We start from the raw sequence: 16,230 nt of genomic DNA, 5'->3' as shown, positions 1-16,230 counted from the left end.
CTGTCTTTTATTTAATTTGAGAAAAAGTTCAAATCGTAGACGACACCACTGCAGAGCTTTCTTTTAATCATTTTGCTGCTGTAATAAAGCTTGCCGCCGCTTGCCGAACGGGTTCTGGAGGAGGAGCGACGACTTGGCGGGCAGCGTGGCCGCCTTCTTGGCGCGGACGTGGTCGCACACGGCGGCGGCGCAGACGGTCCAGACACGGACGCGGTGGTCGCGGGCGTGGGACGTGACGAGCGTGCCCCCGCAGGCCGCCAGCGCCGGGACGCGGCCGCGGCCGACGTCGAGGTAGCCGCGGTTGAAGCAACCGGGCGCCACCCACGCGCGGACGCGACCGCTGTCGGACGCCGTGAACAGCACGCCCCGCGCCACGGCCAGCGCGTGCACGTCGCCCTCCAGCCGGTGCAGCGCCGCCAGGCAGTGGTAGACGGCGGCGGGCGAGGGAGGGAACCGGAGCCGGCAGTGCAGCTGCCGGCGGCCTGCTTCTGCTGCATGGGCGGCAGCGGCACCTCCACCCCGATCCCGGGCACCGCCGACGACACGCTCAGGCGCGCGGGCTCCGCCGCCACCCGCCCCCGCTGGCTCGTACGTATTGGCGGGGTATGTCGGCTATCCGCTGGCCGATAGGCATATCGGCTGGCCGCCGACCGATAGGTATACCTATCGGCCTTCCAGGAGCCGATAAGTGCCCGGAGTGGGCTGGCTCGTACGTATCGGCCGCGTCTGTCGGGTGTCAGCTACCCGAGGCCCATAGGCCAATCCGCACGCGGTGCAGGCTGCAGCTGCAGCACATGGATGCATGCAAGCAATCACTCTCGCTTACTCCGTACTACACGACAGTGAAGAAGAGCATAGCAGTGAAAATCCGAAGCTCAAACCACTGGCCGTTGACTGTTGTTTAGCTCCATCCATCTCGCCCTTTAATTCCATTTATTTATTTACTCACTGCGTACTAGGATTTGTACAGTGGGGCACCCTAGGTACACCTCCGCGTTACCTGCCGGGCCTACACTCAAAGCATCTAATTAAACACGTCTCTACCACGTACTACAAGGTACAAGTACGTACTCCCTCTGTTTACATGCTATTAGTTTTATAGTAACTCAAACATTTCTAATTTTGATCATCAATTTAAAAAAAAATATGCATACTAATTATGAGAAATACTTTCATAATATATATAATTTATTTGTCGTGAAATGACATCATTTTTTAAAGGTTGATAGCTAAAGATACTAGTATTTGATTTATGACTAATCTACTACGAAATGTAAAAAGGAACTGAGAGGATACATGTAAAAACTACACACCTCCGCTTGGGAATGTACACGGCTTTCCCGACTAGGATATATGCAGCAGCTACCAGCAAAACCCACTGTTCAGAAAGGTATGGTCTGACATTTCTGACCCGGTCTGGATTTCTATGAATATTAATAATACCATTTACATAAATATGTTTGTGCGGCACAAAGCTTTGTTCCAAATTGTTGATAGCTATACGCCTATACGACTATATGTATTCCATGAAATCATTATATCTTCTTGTACTTGCTAGCTATAACTTTTCCTATATGTTTATATCCACTATTTGCACGGGGTATGTTTAGACCTTGTTCGGAGGAGCGGGAGCTATTCTGAAGGAGCCTTCCTCTAAAACGGCTCCGACTACTCTTTTTTTACTGAAAACCGGCTCCAAATGACTCTTCGTACTAAAATGTTTGACAGGGCTCCTCCGCAGGATTGAGCTGGAGCTGGAGCCAGAAAAGAGCCCTACTAAATGTTCATAGATATATAACTAGTAGTTTCCTGAAAAACCATTCTAGAGAACAATTAATGACCTAACTAAAAATATAGATATGTAGTTCTCTAATTTAATATCTTTGTTACAATAACAAACAATTTCAAAGACAATAATTAGCAACAATTAATATTTTACACACTATCCTTCATTGAAAAATGTAATTAATAATAAAAAAATCAAACCCTAGCTCTAGGTCTAGATCTACATGGCACATCCATTAAACTAACTAATAAACCACTGAAATCAAGCAAGACCTACTAAATAAGGGTGTAATCTTATTCCACTAACTAATTTACCCTAGAACCTTCAATACTTTGGTCTAATTTGCTTCATAAATGGCTCAAGCACCATAGAGAGAGAGAAAAGCAAAACCCTAATTACTCACTAACCAACCATTAAAACTTCCAAAAAAATGTTTGAAATAGCATTTTTTTTACCTTCTACGACCTCTCCACAAAGGAAATGAGATCAAAACCTCCCCCTTTGAAAGAGCAATTTTTAGGAGGTGCCCAAGGCCCCCTTCCTTCCTCTCTCGGGCTACAGTAACTTGCCCGAGGAGAAAGAAGGGGGGCGACGGGCCTTTGTACTAGGGCTTTGTAGGGGCGGCTCATTCACCAGCCGCCCCTACAAATTCCGCCCCTACTGTTCGATTTGTAGGGGCGGCTGGCCCAGCGGGTCCCGGGCACGACCACTGTAGGGGCGGCTGTTGATGGAGCCACCCCTACAAAAAAGGGCCTGTTGCTACAAATTGATTCTGTAGTAGCGACCCACTGTTGACAGTAGCGACTATAGTGGACTGGATCAGAGACCAACATGGCGTGACCCCCAAAAGGCAAAAGTGTTTGTTCCTCTATATACCCAATGCAACTCAACGATACATACGGATCTGGGTTGCCCGGCCGGGTCGGTTCCAAACAATGCAATGCATGGAAACTGATGGAAAAGAGATGTGTGCTTGACACTAGTTTGCAAAAGGTAAAACCGGTCGGCCGGGCTAATTAAGTAGGTAGCGTGTTACTGTTGCGCCACATGCTGGCGGCGTGCGTACCTGCTGCACAAGTTACTCTGAGTCACAGCGTCGAATTATATTAAGCGATCGAGGTGTAATTTTCATTTATTTACCGTACGTGCAGCTAGCCGAGCCTTGCTTTGGGATCGGACGAGACCTTTTAATACGTCTCGAGCTATCCGGAGAAGTCAGCGTGGGCGCTAACTTCCTTGCTTTAGATATCCTTAATATCGATACCTGACACTACCTCAATTTAAAGTGGATTGACGTTGTTCAAGTGCATCCAAACAAGCTCTAAAAACATATTTAGATGAAACACGTGGATGTGATAGCACCCAAACTTGGCCGGTTGGCCCCCATATGTACTAGTGCCGCACTGCCATCGTACTACCCCAGGTATAAGTGTGTTTTGTCTGAGATTGGATCGCCGGTTTTAATTGCATGCATGATGCACACGCAAAACTACCGACGTCGACCAAATCAATCGCCGATCGGAAGAACTGTACACGTGCAGAGCAACTCATGGATCCGCTGCATGCATGCATGCATGTGCTATAATTACCTGTTTGCCGCCGTGCATTAGTTGCTGGATGGTCCAATCCATACGTACGTGCATCATGCGTGTGATACAGGAGGGACGACGAAGGGTGGCAACGCCGGAGGCGACCTGACGGCGGTGGCGCTGTCGCTGGCCGTCGGCGGCCACATCACGCTGTTCCGTTCCTGTTCCTCCCTTGTTCCTCCATGTACATCGCCGCCCAGATGCTGGGCTCCTCCGCGGCGTGCTTCCTGCTCAGGTGGCTCACCGGCGGGCTGGCCACCCCGGTGCACGCGCTGGCGGAGGGCGTGGGCCCCGTGCAGGGCGTGGTCACTGATACAGAAACAGGCTTTACACCTGGTTGGTAAACTCCTTCAGTTCCGGTTTCCTAACCGGGAGCACGAATCCGGGACTAAAGAGCCTCTCATTTAGTCCCGGTCACCTTTAGTCCCGGTTGATAAGACCAACCGGGACTAAACACTACTGGAATCTCGCTTTTTTCTGTGTGTGCGAAAACACACAGAAAAATACGAATACCGTCAGAAAAGTACCCACAGAAATATAATGACAGAAAAATCAAATTTTTCTGTGGGTTCACCGTCAGAAACAATTTTTCTATGGGTCTCACACGCATAGAAAAATTGTGTTCGCCCAGATTAAAACGAATTTTTCTGTGTGTTAATCCACACAGAAAAAAGAAATAAACGCACAAAAAAACACATGTTTTTTCCGTCGGTCTTGGTAAACTCACAGAAAAATTCATTTCGCCCAGATTAAAAAAATTCTGTGTAGCCAGCCTCACAGGAAAAAAGAGTTAAACACACAAAAAAATTATTTTAAAACAGTCGCAACAACATATTAAAATATATATTTTCCATACAGTAATTTCTGTGCATGATCAACAAGGTTTCATTTAAATAATACACAAATATGAATACTACAATGAATTCACAAATATGGATATCGAAAAAGAAACCAAACTATTTTTTTCTTGTTCAACCAGTGAAGTTCACAAAGGAAGTGGAGGGCAAATTCACTGCACCATGGGATCAGGGTTCCCAGCAGCAAGAATATCAAGCAAAGAGTTATGGGGCTCCAGCTCGTCGTGCCACAGGGGTAGCTTGTCTCCAGGATAAAAGTTCCTCTTCACGCCATCAGCATTTATCTGCAGTGCAACCAAATTGAGTTTATTTTGAACTAAAAAAAGGTTTAAGCCAAGAGAACACAAGCATAGAAAATGGCAGTAAGAGATAAGTATAGGCAAAACACAAACACAGATTGCAGGTCACTGCATTCTTGCAGACTGAACATAATTTTTTTACAAGGTAAACCTCAAGAAAATGAAAACTGAGCAAATAGATAGAATTCACTGAGTGGATGTGGTAAGCAAGTGAATGAATCAAGTAACAGAAGAGTAAACAGCATGGAGTCTAGCAGCATTGAGATAAGGCGCATTCCAATTGATCTTGTACTTTTGTTCTAATTCATTTTGGTACAATCATTTTTTTTGAAACTACAATCCATTTTATTAATTGACAGAAGAATGTACAGCACCACACAAGAAATTAAATGATCAAAAGTTACGATTTTCAGTTACAGCTGATTGAGTTTCACTCCGAAAGCTATCAAAAGATTCATGCTAGATATAAGTGCCAAAACTGATGAACAGATAAAAACACAAAGACATCAAATATCAGCAAGATGCCACAAAAGACATATCAAATACCTAAAGTACCTCGGCACGAATTTTATCTGAGAACCTGTTTAATGGTTGCCTTCCTCCTATTGCCATGCACTTCGGCTTTGATTTTGGCACATTGTTGAATCCATAAGCTATAGCAACGTCCTTTGTAGAAGCCAAACAGAAATTAAACCAGTTAACAATGACAGCAAACCTACAAAAACAGTTGAAACAGCTAGATAATAGCAGATATACCTCCGACAAATCACGGGCATGCAGAATATCACTTCTTGTTGGAGGAACAGACACTGAAATGCGAGGCTCCCCCTTCAATGAGTGACTTTCAGCTTGCAGTTGCATTTTATTCAAAAGACAGACAACCTAAGTTTCAGGTGCACTGTTATTAATCCAGATTGAAAACATCCTTGCTAAAACTTTCAGAAACTTGCAGGTACCTGTTTCTCGTCCTGGGAGATACCAATAGGTACCTGTTATTAATAGAAGTAGCATTGAAATACTGACTTGGAAGAAGGGAACAAGATTTGGTGGAGGAAATAACGTACATAGTCCGAAATGACTTATCAGATTCTTGGGATGGCTGGAATGCTGTGCCTGCTGAGAACTCACAAGGTACTGCTCAATGGAAAGAGACAACTGATTCTGGTAACAAGGACTGGCGTTAGAAATCATTGTTGAAAAAGATGATGCTGTAAGCAATGGTGATGCCTGGAGGACTTCTGGGGATTGGTAGATCTTGCCTTGTTTAGGATCAGTGTCTATTCTAGTTTGATTGGGTTAATTAGATATTCTGAGGTGTTGTATAATACTTAAGTTGGAGAGCAAAACATTCAGAAAGACAGCTCATGGGAAAATGGCACAACAATGAACTCAAGTTGGGAACAAAATGCTAGTGCTGCGAATGATTCTGGGGTAATCTGGCTGCAACACCAGTGGGCAATTCAGATGCTAAGCAATCAGATTCTTGGGATGGCTGGAATGCTGTGCCTGCTGAGAACTCACAAGGTACTGCTCAATGGAAAGAGACAACGGTTTGAACTAACAATAGAGGAGAAGAACATTCTTCTAGAAGTTGAACCCATAATATTCCATGTGAGAAGTTGAGTAATCTTAAGTGGTTTGTCACATGAATGCAATAACAGAAAGCTAACATGGTAGAATGGGCAAGTTTTCTTATATGAGAAAGATGTCTAAAAAAATCTGTAGACAAAAATAGATGCAGGTACAGTTCAGTAACGGTCTTGTGACAATGGAAATGACTACACATACATAGCATTTCAGTACAACAGAGAATTAAGTAATGTGAAACGCTAACCCAAGATAGATTGAGAAATAACTGTTACTAGACAATAATTGTCGAAGGCAGAACAAAGGGGTGGGCGCATACCTGGTGAGAAATAACTCCCAGCTCCTCTATATCACTGCAAAGCGTCAAAAGATTAGAGTTTTACCTTATTGGCAAGGATCCCAGTATCACACCACTACAGTTGAGCGCAGCAGTAGCACTTTCAGCCTGGAAATTAAGAAACAAATGGATCTTATTGAGATGGGGGTTTATTTCTTGAAAAAAGAGGAGAAACAACAATTACTCCTATATTACAACAAAAGCACCATCTAAAGGACCCAGCTTTTACAAGGATGTCAATGCTCCTGATGGTGGCAATGAAACAACACATATAAAGATTTTGATGGCAAATTAACCTCAGGACCATTGGCGAGAGAGTGTACAAGGATGTCAATGCTACCAAAATCATTCTTTACAGTCTCAGCATATTCCTACCAAATTTGAGACTGTGAGTGCTGCAAAACATTAATACATACCTGTTGCATCATAGTTGTACTGACCTCTGCAGTGCCCTTGGTCTCCCCAGTTGGGAGTTCCCTGCTTGCTGATTTCCTGCCATGTTTGCATATGTATTAGGTTGCAACCGAAGTTCATGCTAAATCAGAGTAAAACTGAACAAGCTTACTGTTTTCATCTCGTTTCAAGTTAGTCCCGAAACTGCGTTTTGGCAGATCATCATCTGCTGTATTATCCGGCTATAGAAAAAAGAAAGGATTCATTCAACGGAGATATTGGTTCCAAGATAAACACTGCTATCATTTAAATAGCAAACCTCTTGTTCCCTCTTTTTGGTTGATCTTCGAAGAAATGTCCTGTATACAGCTTCCAACTTCTCCAGGGCCGGGCTTCGCTTTTCTGACAAGGAAAAACCGAATATAAGAAACGTCATCCATTCACATGAATTAATCAAGTATTAAAACCAATGCACAACTAACCATAACCAAAGAGGTAAGAAGAAACCATGATAAGTAAAACAATTCCGAGTGTTGTTATCATTCACAAGAAGATAGTGGCATAACTAGTCAAAGGAGTGTCATATCTTAAAGAATAGGAACTCGAAGACTCCAAGAAACTTTTAGCATTTTACGTTTGCTAACTAGAAACTAAAAGGAACTATCTGTTTCTAATTCGTGAGCATGTATCAAATTAGAAGTGATCATGGAAAACTAAGTACCCTGCTAGATATCTTCATGGGTGCCCGATTCAAGTTAATACAAATAAAAACAACAAAGAAGGCAGACTGATTCAGTATAACATCAGCCTCATTGTTTGTACTATCCTTGACTCTTGTTCTGTACTAAAATCAAACACAGGAGAAATATGTTTTTCCCAAGGATATGTACCCACCCCATGTCATTATAGGGCAAAATTTTTGGATGGAATAGATAGTATAACAGCATGATCTACGGAGCAATTTCAAATTGAAGAGCTTTATATGAACAAACAAGTTTTGGCCTCGTGGAAATCTCACCTAGCTATACCAAGGTCAAAGATCTCATTAGCTTTCCTCAACTTGTTCTTTGACTCCATCAACGATGCGTAAGCCATGTAGTAGATGGCATGGCCCTGCCCAATCTGGTTGGCCTCCAGGAACCTGTATATCACCTCTGCATCAGCACAATTCCCAGCCTGCAAACAGAACACGATCAGCAGTGGAATGATATGTGAGATGCCTCCACTGCACAGACGAAAGCTACAGGAAAAAAATCAAGCTGGCATCGCACGACTCACGTATTCCAGCCACACTTTGATGAAGCGGAGGTCGTCCTTGTAGCGCTTGTCGTGCCATAAGGTCTGCACCGGCCGCGCCGGATCTCACCGGTTGGGAGTGGGAGGGGAGGGGCCGCGCCGGGGAAGAAGGTAGGGGAGGGGGGAGAGAGGGAGGAGGCGGCACCGGCCGCCGGATCTTGCCGGTGGGGAGCGGGAGGTGAGGGGCCGCGCCGAGGAAGAAGGTAGGGGAGGGGGCGGCACCGGCCGCCGGATCTCGCCGGTGGGGAGCGGGAGGGGAGGGGCCGCGCCGGGGAACGCCGGCCGCGCCGGATCTCGGGAAGAATGTACCGCGCCGAGGAAGAAGGGGAGGGAGGGGAGGGGCGGGATCCGACTAGGGAGGGGAGGGGAGGGTGCGGCGGGAAAGAAGAAGGGGAGTGTGCGTGCGTGAGGAGCCGAGCGGGCGAGTCCGCGGCGGGTTAGGGTTAGGGCTTCTTCGTTTTTTTCCGTGCGTGTGTACCTTTTTTCCTGTGCGTTTTAAAATAACCGACAGAATAAATTTTATTTTTCTGTGGGTGCTGATTTTTTCCGTGTGTATATTGTCACGCACAGAAAAATCATACAATTATTCTGTGGGTTTTCGTATTTTTCTGTCGGGATATTTTGAAACCCACAGAAAAATTACAATTTTTCTGTGCGTTCCAAAAAAACGCACAAAAAAATTCGTCACCCACAGAACAATTCGAGTTTCCAGTAGTGAAAGAGGCCTCCTGGCCTGGCCACGTGGGGCGGCCCATTAGTCTCGGTTGGTATTACCAACCGGGACTAAAGGTTTCTTTTTTTTCTCTTTTTTGTTTCTATTTTCAATTGATGATTCGTTTTGGTTTTCGAATACGCATTCTACGCTGCTAGTAATATACGTATTCTACATGTTTATAATGTTCGAACATTTTGTACAAACTAAAGTATGAAACTAACGTATATATTACATGCATATACATATATTGTACGTTATTTTATGTACAGATAATATATATATTACAAATAAAGCTTGCATTGTATATTCTATCATATCCTTGGGATGACAAATTCACTCCATCTGGTTTGGTTTCCATGTTTCGTTGACGTTATTGTAGAACTCGATGGCGGGGTTGAGGAGCTGGTCATTAAGAAATCATGCTATGGTCTCTTGAATTACTTTCAGTTGGTTACGTCGTATGACTTTTTCCTTCAACCATAGAGTCTTCAATAAAAGTTAAAGGAAAAGTATTAATATATATATATATATATATATATATATATATATGTGTGTGTGTGTGTGTTGGTCACGTGATTACTTATATATATGAGCAACAAAAGAAATTGTGAATATATGAATATATTTATATAACGTACTTTGAGGATCTCTTTATGAGTTCTTTTTGCGTACGCCATGATGAACTCGCAAACATAGTATCTGCAGTAGTTGTTCCCCCTATTCTTGCCTCAGAACCCACTTTTACGAGAAAAAAGATCTGGTGAATTGAAAGCATGCATGGTGTTAATTGAATTATATATATATATATATATATATATATATATATATATATATATATATATATATATATATATATATATGTAGCTAGTACTTACTTTGTGTGCGATTACATCCAGTGGCGTTTTGCAATGTTTCATGTGGTGTTCCTCAATGAAAATTTTCCAAACACTACGCCCAATAAAATAAAAAATTAATTTGGCCTTTAATAATTGTTGCAGTTAAGAGATCGGGGTATATATAGTTGCTAGAGAGACCAAATTACCCTTGGATAATATCTATCATGTCTTGGTACTCTGTTTGCTCTTTTCTTAATGAGTCTAAGATGCTCAACCGACTATTGGCCATATCGATGACCATCAATATTCAGTGATTGCTGCATATGTTTTTATACACAAATATGATCGACATTAGCTAGAGTCAACATATATATATATGGGAGATAGCTTAGCTAGTAAGCAAATAATTGAACAAATGTCCATATGATCAAAATTAATTATTTAACACTCACTTGAAGTTGTAGGGGAAGAGTATGTCCTTGTTTTGTTGGTTCACTAAGAACCTCATAAGATTTTTCTCGAGTTTAGCTTTCCATTGAGGCGGGGGGTTAGGGTGTTTGAATACGACATTTGGATCAACGAAATCAACATCATTAGCCTTTCTCTTTCTAAGTTCTGCCATCTCATATCTGCATATATAAAAATATAATGTGAGGATATATAATTTATATATATACATGTAGCTTTATATATATACACTTTAATAGTAGAAAATAATCACACTTATAGACAATAGCAGCTAATGAGACTTTTGTTGAGAGAGTCCAGGTGGCATAGTTGGTGTAATTCTACAAACTCGATATATACAACATCATCGCCACGGAAGTAATGTTGGTTTCTAACTCTGACAGGAACAAATGCCTCTTCTCGTTCACACGCCACCATGTACCACTTGTTTAGTAGGTACATTTCCGTACCTAGTTCACCTAAGGTCTCAGAGTTGTATGGACTCTTTCCATGTTCGAATTTCTTGCAAAGATCCACTTTCGGAGTAGATGGTCCTTCAGTGAGCACTTGGGCAAGGTCCAAACCAGTTTTCTCGTAAAACCGAGCCAGCTCCTCAAAATCGACGACTAAGTCTAAGTTCGAACCATATTCATTACGAATGACAAGAGGGGGGACTAATTGTTGTGATTGTTGTCCGAGTTGTGCAACACCTTTCCCTGGTCTAGTCTTTTTCTGTGCCGCCTCAAATGACTTGGTGAGAGAGTGGTCGTAGTCCGATTTTGACAGGGTCTTTTAAGATTCCCGCTTTTTCTGGTCCACCTTCTTTCTTAGAAGATCTAGAGGTATGTAGAAGTACGATTTCTCAGGGTTCTCCCTCGCTTCTCGTTGCTTTTTCACTTTTTCGAAAAAACTATCCACATCTTTTTGTACTGCAGCATTTAATTTCTTTTCACTTTTCTCGTAAGAAAGTTTTTGGGGAATAACTGGATTAGATGAGGCTTTCTTCTTTACCGGCTGGTGGGCCAACGGCTTCGTTTGCGGAGCGGACCTCTTAGGAGCTGGCTTCTTCTTAGTCATCAAGGAAGGCGAGGAAGTCGTTGGAGGCCTTCTTGGAGCCATTGGAGACCTCCTTGGAGGCGTTGGAGACCTCCTTGGAGGTGGCGGCGGTGGCGGCGTTGCCACCTGATTGCCCGGAGCACTATGATGATCTAGATATTGAATAATTGGACTTAGGTTGGCGAAGACCCTGCTGTGTGAGTACAAAAAAGAATAATTAGGTATAAAAAATTATTATTTTTAATCATGCATGTCAATAGAAAATTAGTGAAAAAAATTTCGTTCACTTTTGTTCGCACCTATTGTCTGGCAATTGAGGAAGCGGCGGTGGACTAGAGACCCCAGGAATAATGACGTAGCGCTTGCGCCATAGTATGAATGTCTTCTCTGCTTCTCCTAGAGTCTTCTCCCCATCACCTCCTGGAATGTCAAGAGCCAGATTACTAAAACCGTTGTTAACTCTATCCACTGAGACGCTAACATATCCATATGGTATTATTGCCCCATGAATTCTTGGTGTCTTGGTAGGATCTAGAGGAGAAAAAACACCAAGAGCCACCATGATTGTGGCATTCTCTTTTGAAATATGTAGCTCACATGATGTAAACGGTGCAGTGATGTCATCCACAGGGAAACGTAGCACTACGTCATCTTGATTTGACAACCCCGTGGAAGCTCAGCTGCTTTTCAACTGATCAGGGGGGCTAATATTAATGTTGATTCCTGGATCTGATGCCTGCCTTTGGACACTTATTGCTATTTGCACTTGCTTTATGATTTCGTCTTGCATTCTAGCTTGCATGTTTTTTTCGCGCTCCTGTGCTTGAAGCAACGCCTTCCGTGACTCACGAACATATTCCTCCAACCTGCTGATCCGCGCTGCTTCCTCATCCTTCCTTCTCTACCGGCTTCTGTAGGTATCTCTGTCATTAGGGAAACCATGCTCCCAAGAAATGTTCCATCCTAAACTTTTCGTTTGGCCACTGTGTTCAGTAGTCCCGATGGTATACGTCAGTTCATCCTTCTCTCTATTGGGCCTGGACGCACCAATAGCTTTAGCTTGTAGAGCATAAGAAAATCTTTGTGTTTCTCTTTCGAGTTTTTGGCCATGAATCAGCTTCCCGGTCTCTAGGTCCAGTCTTCCCCCATGAGTGAAAAACCAATTCTTCGCGCGTTTGGGCCAATTGAGTGATTCTAGTGTGATACCCTTGGCAAGATTATCTGCTTCCATTTTTCACTTGGGAATGACAGTCGCGTAGCCACTAGATCCCATGCCATGGTGGTATACCTTCTGTCGGGCATTCTCTTGGTTCCTTCTCACCTGTTCCTCACCCTCTTTCGATGTCTTGTACTATACAAAATCATTCCAGTAGGGCCTCAACTTCGCGAGCGGGCCCCAAGTACTGAAATTGGGCGTTAGGTTCTTCTTGACGTATTTCATGTATAGGGATTTCTTCCAAATCTGGAATTGTGTGGCCATCTTCTTCATAGCCCACTTTCAAACTAGCTCCTTTAATTCATCATCGTTGATATCATCATAATCATCCACTTGCAACGTGAAATGTTGAAGGATATCATCCCAAATTAAATTCTTATCAAGATCAGAGATAAAACTAACATGAGGCTCGTTGATCTTTTGCTTCCATTCACGGGCACTAATCGGAAGTCTGTCCCTTACAAGATACCCACAGTGTTGCACGAATTTCCTTACATGTGGACCAAGTGGTTCGCCTGTCTCGATATTGAATTTCGATATTATGTAGCGCCCCTTCAATGGCTTTTTTGGGCCTTGAATATTTTTGCTTTTCGCCGTTGTGGTCGTCGATCCACAGGGCTACGTATAAAAAAAGAATAAATAAATATCATGTGTACACATAATAGATGATAGATATTCAAATATATATATAAATATATATACCTCGCCAGTATTTTCTTGCACAATATTTTTTTGGTTATCTTCAAGAGCCAGGTATTGACTCCCGTCATTTACATCCTACTGGTCACCATTTACAAATTGAGTGCCGATGTTGATAATATTCATCATTTCTTCATCTATGTTGTCTCTCGGGGCAGCCATCTAGCTTTTACTCAACTAGATATATCTATAAAAAAATAAAACACATTTCAATAAATAACCATCCGTACTAGTTGACCTTGCTTACGTGATCATCTCGGTGAGCATTTCTCCACCGGACGGCACCGTACTTGGCCAAGGAAAAGCTCTGATTCTACGAGGAAGGGAACACGGTCTTCCATGACCGTTGCTGCTCTCCCTCGTAGAATCAATGCTCCTCCTTGACGTCCGTTACCGCTCGGTAGAGAACATGCTAGCCGAGATGAACACGGTCCGCAAGTTCAACTAGTACGGATTTTCTACAATTTTCTAACTATTTTCTAAGTTTTTCATTTCATGGAAAAATTAATTCTAAAAAATAAAAGGCATGATTTCTAAGTATTTCATTTCATGGAAAAAATTAATTCTAAGTGACCTGCTCGATATCGGCGAGCTCGCGGGTGTTTAGATTGCCGAGGATAGTAACATTTGTAGATGACATTTGTAGGTCTGAAGTTATCAAATATCTATCAAATTATAGCTCAAAAACATGTTTCAATAAATAACCATCCGTACTAGTTGACCTTGCTTACGTGATTATCTCGGCGAGTATTTCTCCACCGGACGGCACCGTACTTGGCCAAGGAAGAGCTCCAATTCTATGTGGAAGGGAACACGGTCTTCCATGAGCGTTGTCGCTCTCCCTCGTAGAATCAAAGCTCCTCCTTGACGTCCGTTACCGCTCGGCAGAGAACATGCTAGTCGAGATGAACACGGTCCGCAAGTTCAACTAGTACGGATTTTCTACAATTTTCTAACTATTTTCTAAGTTTTTCATTTCATGGAAAAATTAATTATAAGATCACGTAAGTCACCGCTTTGTCGATCCGATCCGACGGGGTTTCACCAGCGCTGAGCGTCGTTTAGGTTGCCTTGTTTGACGGTTCATTCATGATCGATTCATGCTACTGACAGGCACATATACAAGAGATAAAAAATAGCATAATCATGTCCATTATTTTGGTTGACGTAACATGACACAAATGTAACATGACACAAATGCTACTGACAGGCACATATAAGAGAAAATAGCATAATCTTTTCTTGGTTTCCAAAACATGTCAGCAGCCAAAACTTGTGAACAGACAACATCTTTCCTTGGTTTCCATTTGTACCTAGCTGCAGTGAGGCAGCGTGGGGAAGGCTTGGGCGTGCTCCGGTTGTCCAGCGAAGAAAAAAAGATTGACACTTAGTAAATAGACAAAATTACATGGGCTTAATTTCTTGTCACTTCCTAAGGTATGTAAAATCTCAACATGAACTCTATATCCTTTATGTTTTGAGGGGATGTATGCTGATTTTTTTTCAAAACCTTACTGTCAGGACATTGTATCACGGATTATAGCAGGCATAACACTGAAGGAAGCGGTCCAAATGAGTTCGGTATGCAGCACGTCGAGAAAAGCCTGGATGTACCATCCAAATCTTGACTTTGATATTTTCTCCATATCTAGGACAACATGAAAATAATAACTATAGCTTCTCATGTCATCTTTTTAACAACCAGAATTCATCTCATCGGTGAGGCAGCGCGCGCGGGGAAGGCTCGGCCACGCTCCGGTGAGGCAGCGCGCGCGGGGAAGGCTCGGATGAGCTTCGGTGAGGCAGCCCGGGGAAGGCTCGGCGTGCTCCGCTGAGCACGAGCGAGGTGGGGGCCAAAGACGAGGACGGCGCGCGCTCCAGCGAGGACGAGCAAGGCGCGCTTGGCCGGCCGGAGAAGAAGCGCGCGTGCGCGTGGGGCCGGTGACAGCGTGCGCGCCTGACGAGGCGAGGCTAGGGTGGTCGCCTGGGGGCGGCGGCGCTGCTGGATCAATCTGGTGGAGAAGAGAGGCGACGGCATGACGGAGACAGAGAGGAAGAGAACTAGGGCGTGGTTTATAAAGGGGGACCTTTAGTCCCGGTTGGAGCTACCAACTGGGACTAAAGATTTTTTAGTCTCGGGCGATAGTTAGAACCAGAACTAAAGGTCTGAGCTTTAGTCCTGGGTGTAGCCACGACCCGGGAGTAAATGGCATTTTGGCGGTCCGTGAAAACTGCAGCTCCACCTTTAGTCCCGGGTGGTTGATCCACCCGGGAGTAAAGGGGGGCTGCAGTTGGCTTTCACCAATTTCCATAAGTTTTTTCCTTTTTTTATATATTTCTTTTATATAAATATGCAGAGAGTTATTAATTGCCTAATAAATAAAATATTATCCAAAAAAATTATAAAAAAAATTCTTGGACTTGATTTTGCATTATTATACACAACAAAAAATTATAAACTAAACTCTTTTGTTTTACTGTATAAATATTTGATATAGTGTAAATAATATGTACAATTTGCCCCATGCAAAAATATACTACTTAATTAAAATCATTAAAACTATTGCTTTTCGACAGGAAATTAGTTTTCACATCTTATTAACGTTCATCAATTGGTTTTTCATCACACATTCTCCACGGGAAATCCACCGTCTAGCAGAAAATTCATTTAAACCATAGAAAATATGAAAACACGACAAAAAAATCTGAAGTCACAATTATTACATAATAGGTCTAATACATCACTATATATATCAAGCGGGCACAGTAGTGAACTTCTTCTTAACATATATCCTTTGGTTATGATCGCGTCGTAACCATGGAGTGTCCTTATCATTTAGCTGGATACTTGGGTCTTTGTTCACTGTGAAGGGTGGAATTCGGTCATTCTTTTCATAATCTTCTGATATGTCTAACTTGTCTTCAATTCTGACGATGTTTCTTCTCCCTGAAAGAACTATGTGGCGCTTTGGCTCATTGATTGGGTTATTGTTGTTTTTCCCTCTCTTTGGTTTTGTAGACATATCCTTGACATAGAACACCTGATTCACATCCTTGACAAGGACGAACGGTTCGTCTTTGTACCCAATATTGTTGAGGTCCACGGTTGTCATTCCA

General features: G+C 43.0%; 1 protein-coding gene and 1 pseudogene across 1 annotated transcript; both read right to left on the bottom strand.

Moving 5' to 3' along the window:
- Positions 1-4,195: 4,195 nt before the first annotated feature.
- LOC136553274 (uncharacterized) lies at positions 4,196-5,465 on the bottom strand. Its single transcript, XM_066544663.1, has 3 exons — positions 5,288-5,465; positions 5,087-5,197; positions 4,196-4,516 (listed from the first exon to the last, which is right to left on the bottom strand). The coding sequence occupies exons 1-3, from the start codon at positions 5,390-5,392 to the stop codon at positions 4,385-4,387; spliced, it is 348 nt and encodes a 115-aa protein (XP_066400760.1). The 5' UTR covers positions 5,393-5,465; the 3' UTR covers positions 4,196-4,384.
- A 20-nt stretch (positions 5,466-5,485) lies between these two features.
- LOC136553275 (mitotic spindle checkpoint protein BUBR1-like) lies at positions 5,486-8,427 on the bottom strand (annotated as a pseudogene).
- Positions 8,428-16,230: the final 7,803 nt, after the last annotated feature.

This window comes from Miscanthus floridulus, chromosome 5 (genome assembly GCF_019320115.1).
Source record: "Miscanthus floridulus cultivar M001 chromosome 5, ASM1932011v1, whole genome shotgun sequence".
NCBI classification, from domain to species: Eukaryota; Viridiplantae; Streptophyta; class Magnoliopsida; order Poales; family Poaceae; genus Miscanthus; species Miscanthus floridulus.
Note: the sequence above shows the minus strand (reverse complement) of the source record. Positions and strands in the feature narration are given on the sequence as shown.

What these genes read in the sequence shown, in the direction of transcription:
- LOC136553274 (XM_066544663.1), bottom strand. Translation starts at nt 5,392, where the DNA reads ATGCAACTGCAAGCTGAAAGTCACTCATTGAAGGGGGAGCCTCGCATT. An exon ending in ATGCCCGTGATTTGTCGGAG is followed by an intron (nt 5,198 to 5,287) that starts GTATATCTGCTA and finishes GCTTCTACAAAG; the next exon opens with GACGTTGCTATAGCTTATGG. An exon ending in CAGATAAAATTCGTGCCGAG is followed by an intron (nt 4,517 to 5,086) that starts GTACTTTAGGTA and finishes GTTGCACTGCAG; the next exon opens with ATAAATGCTGATGGCGTGAA.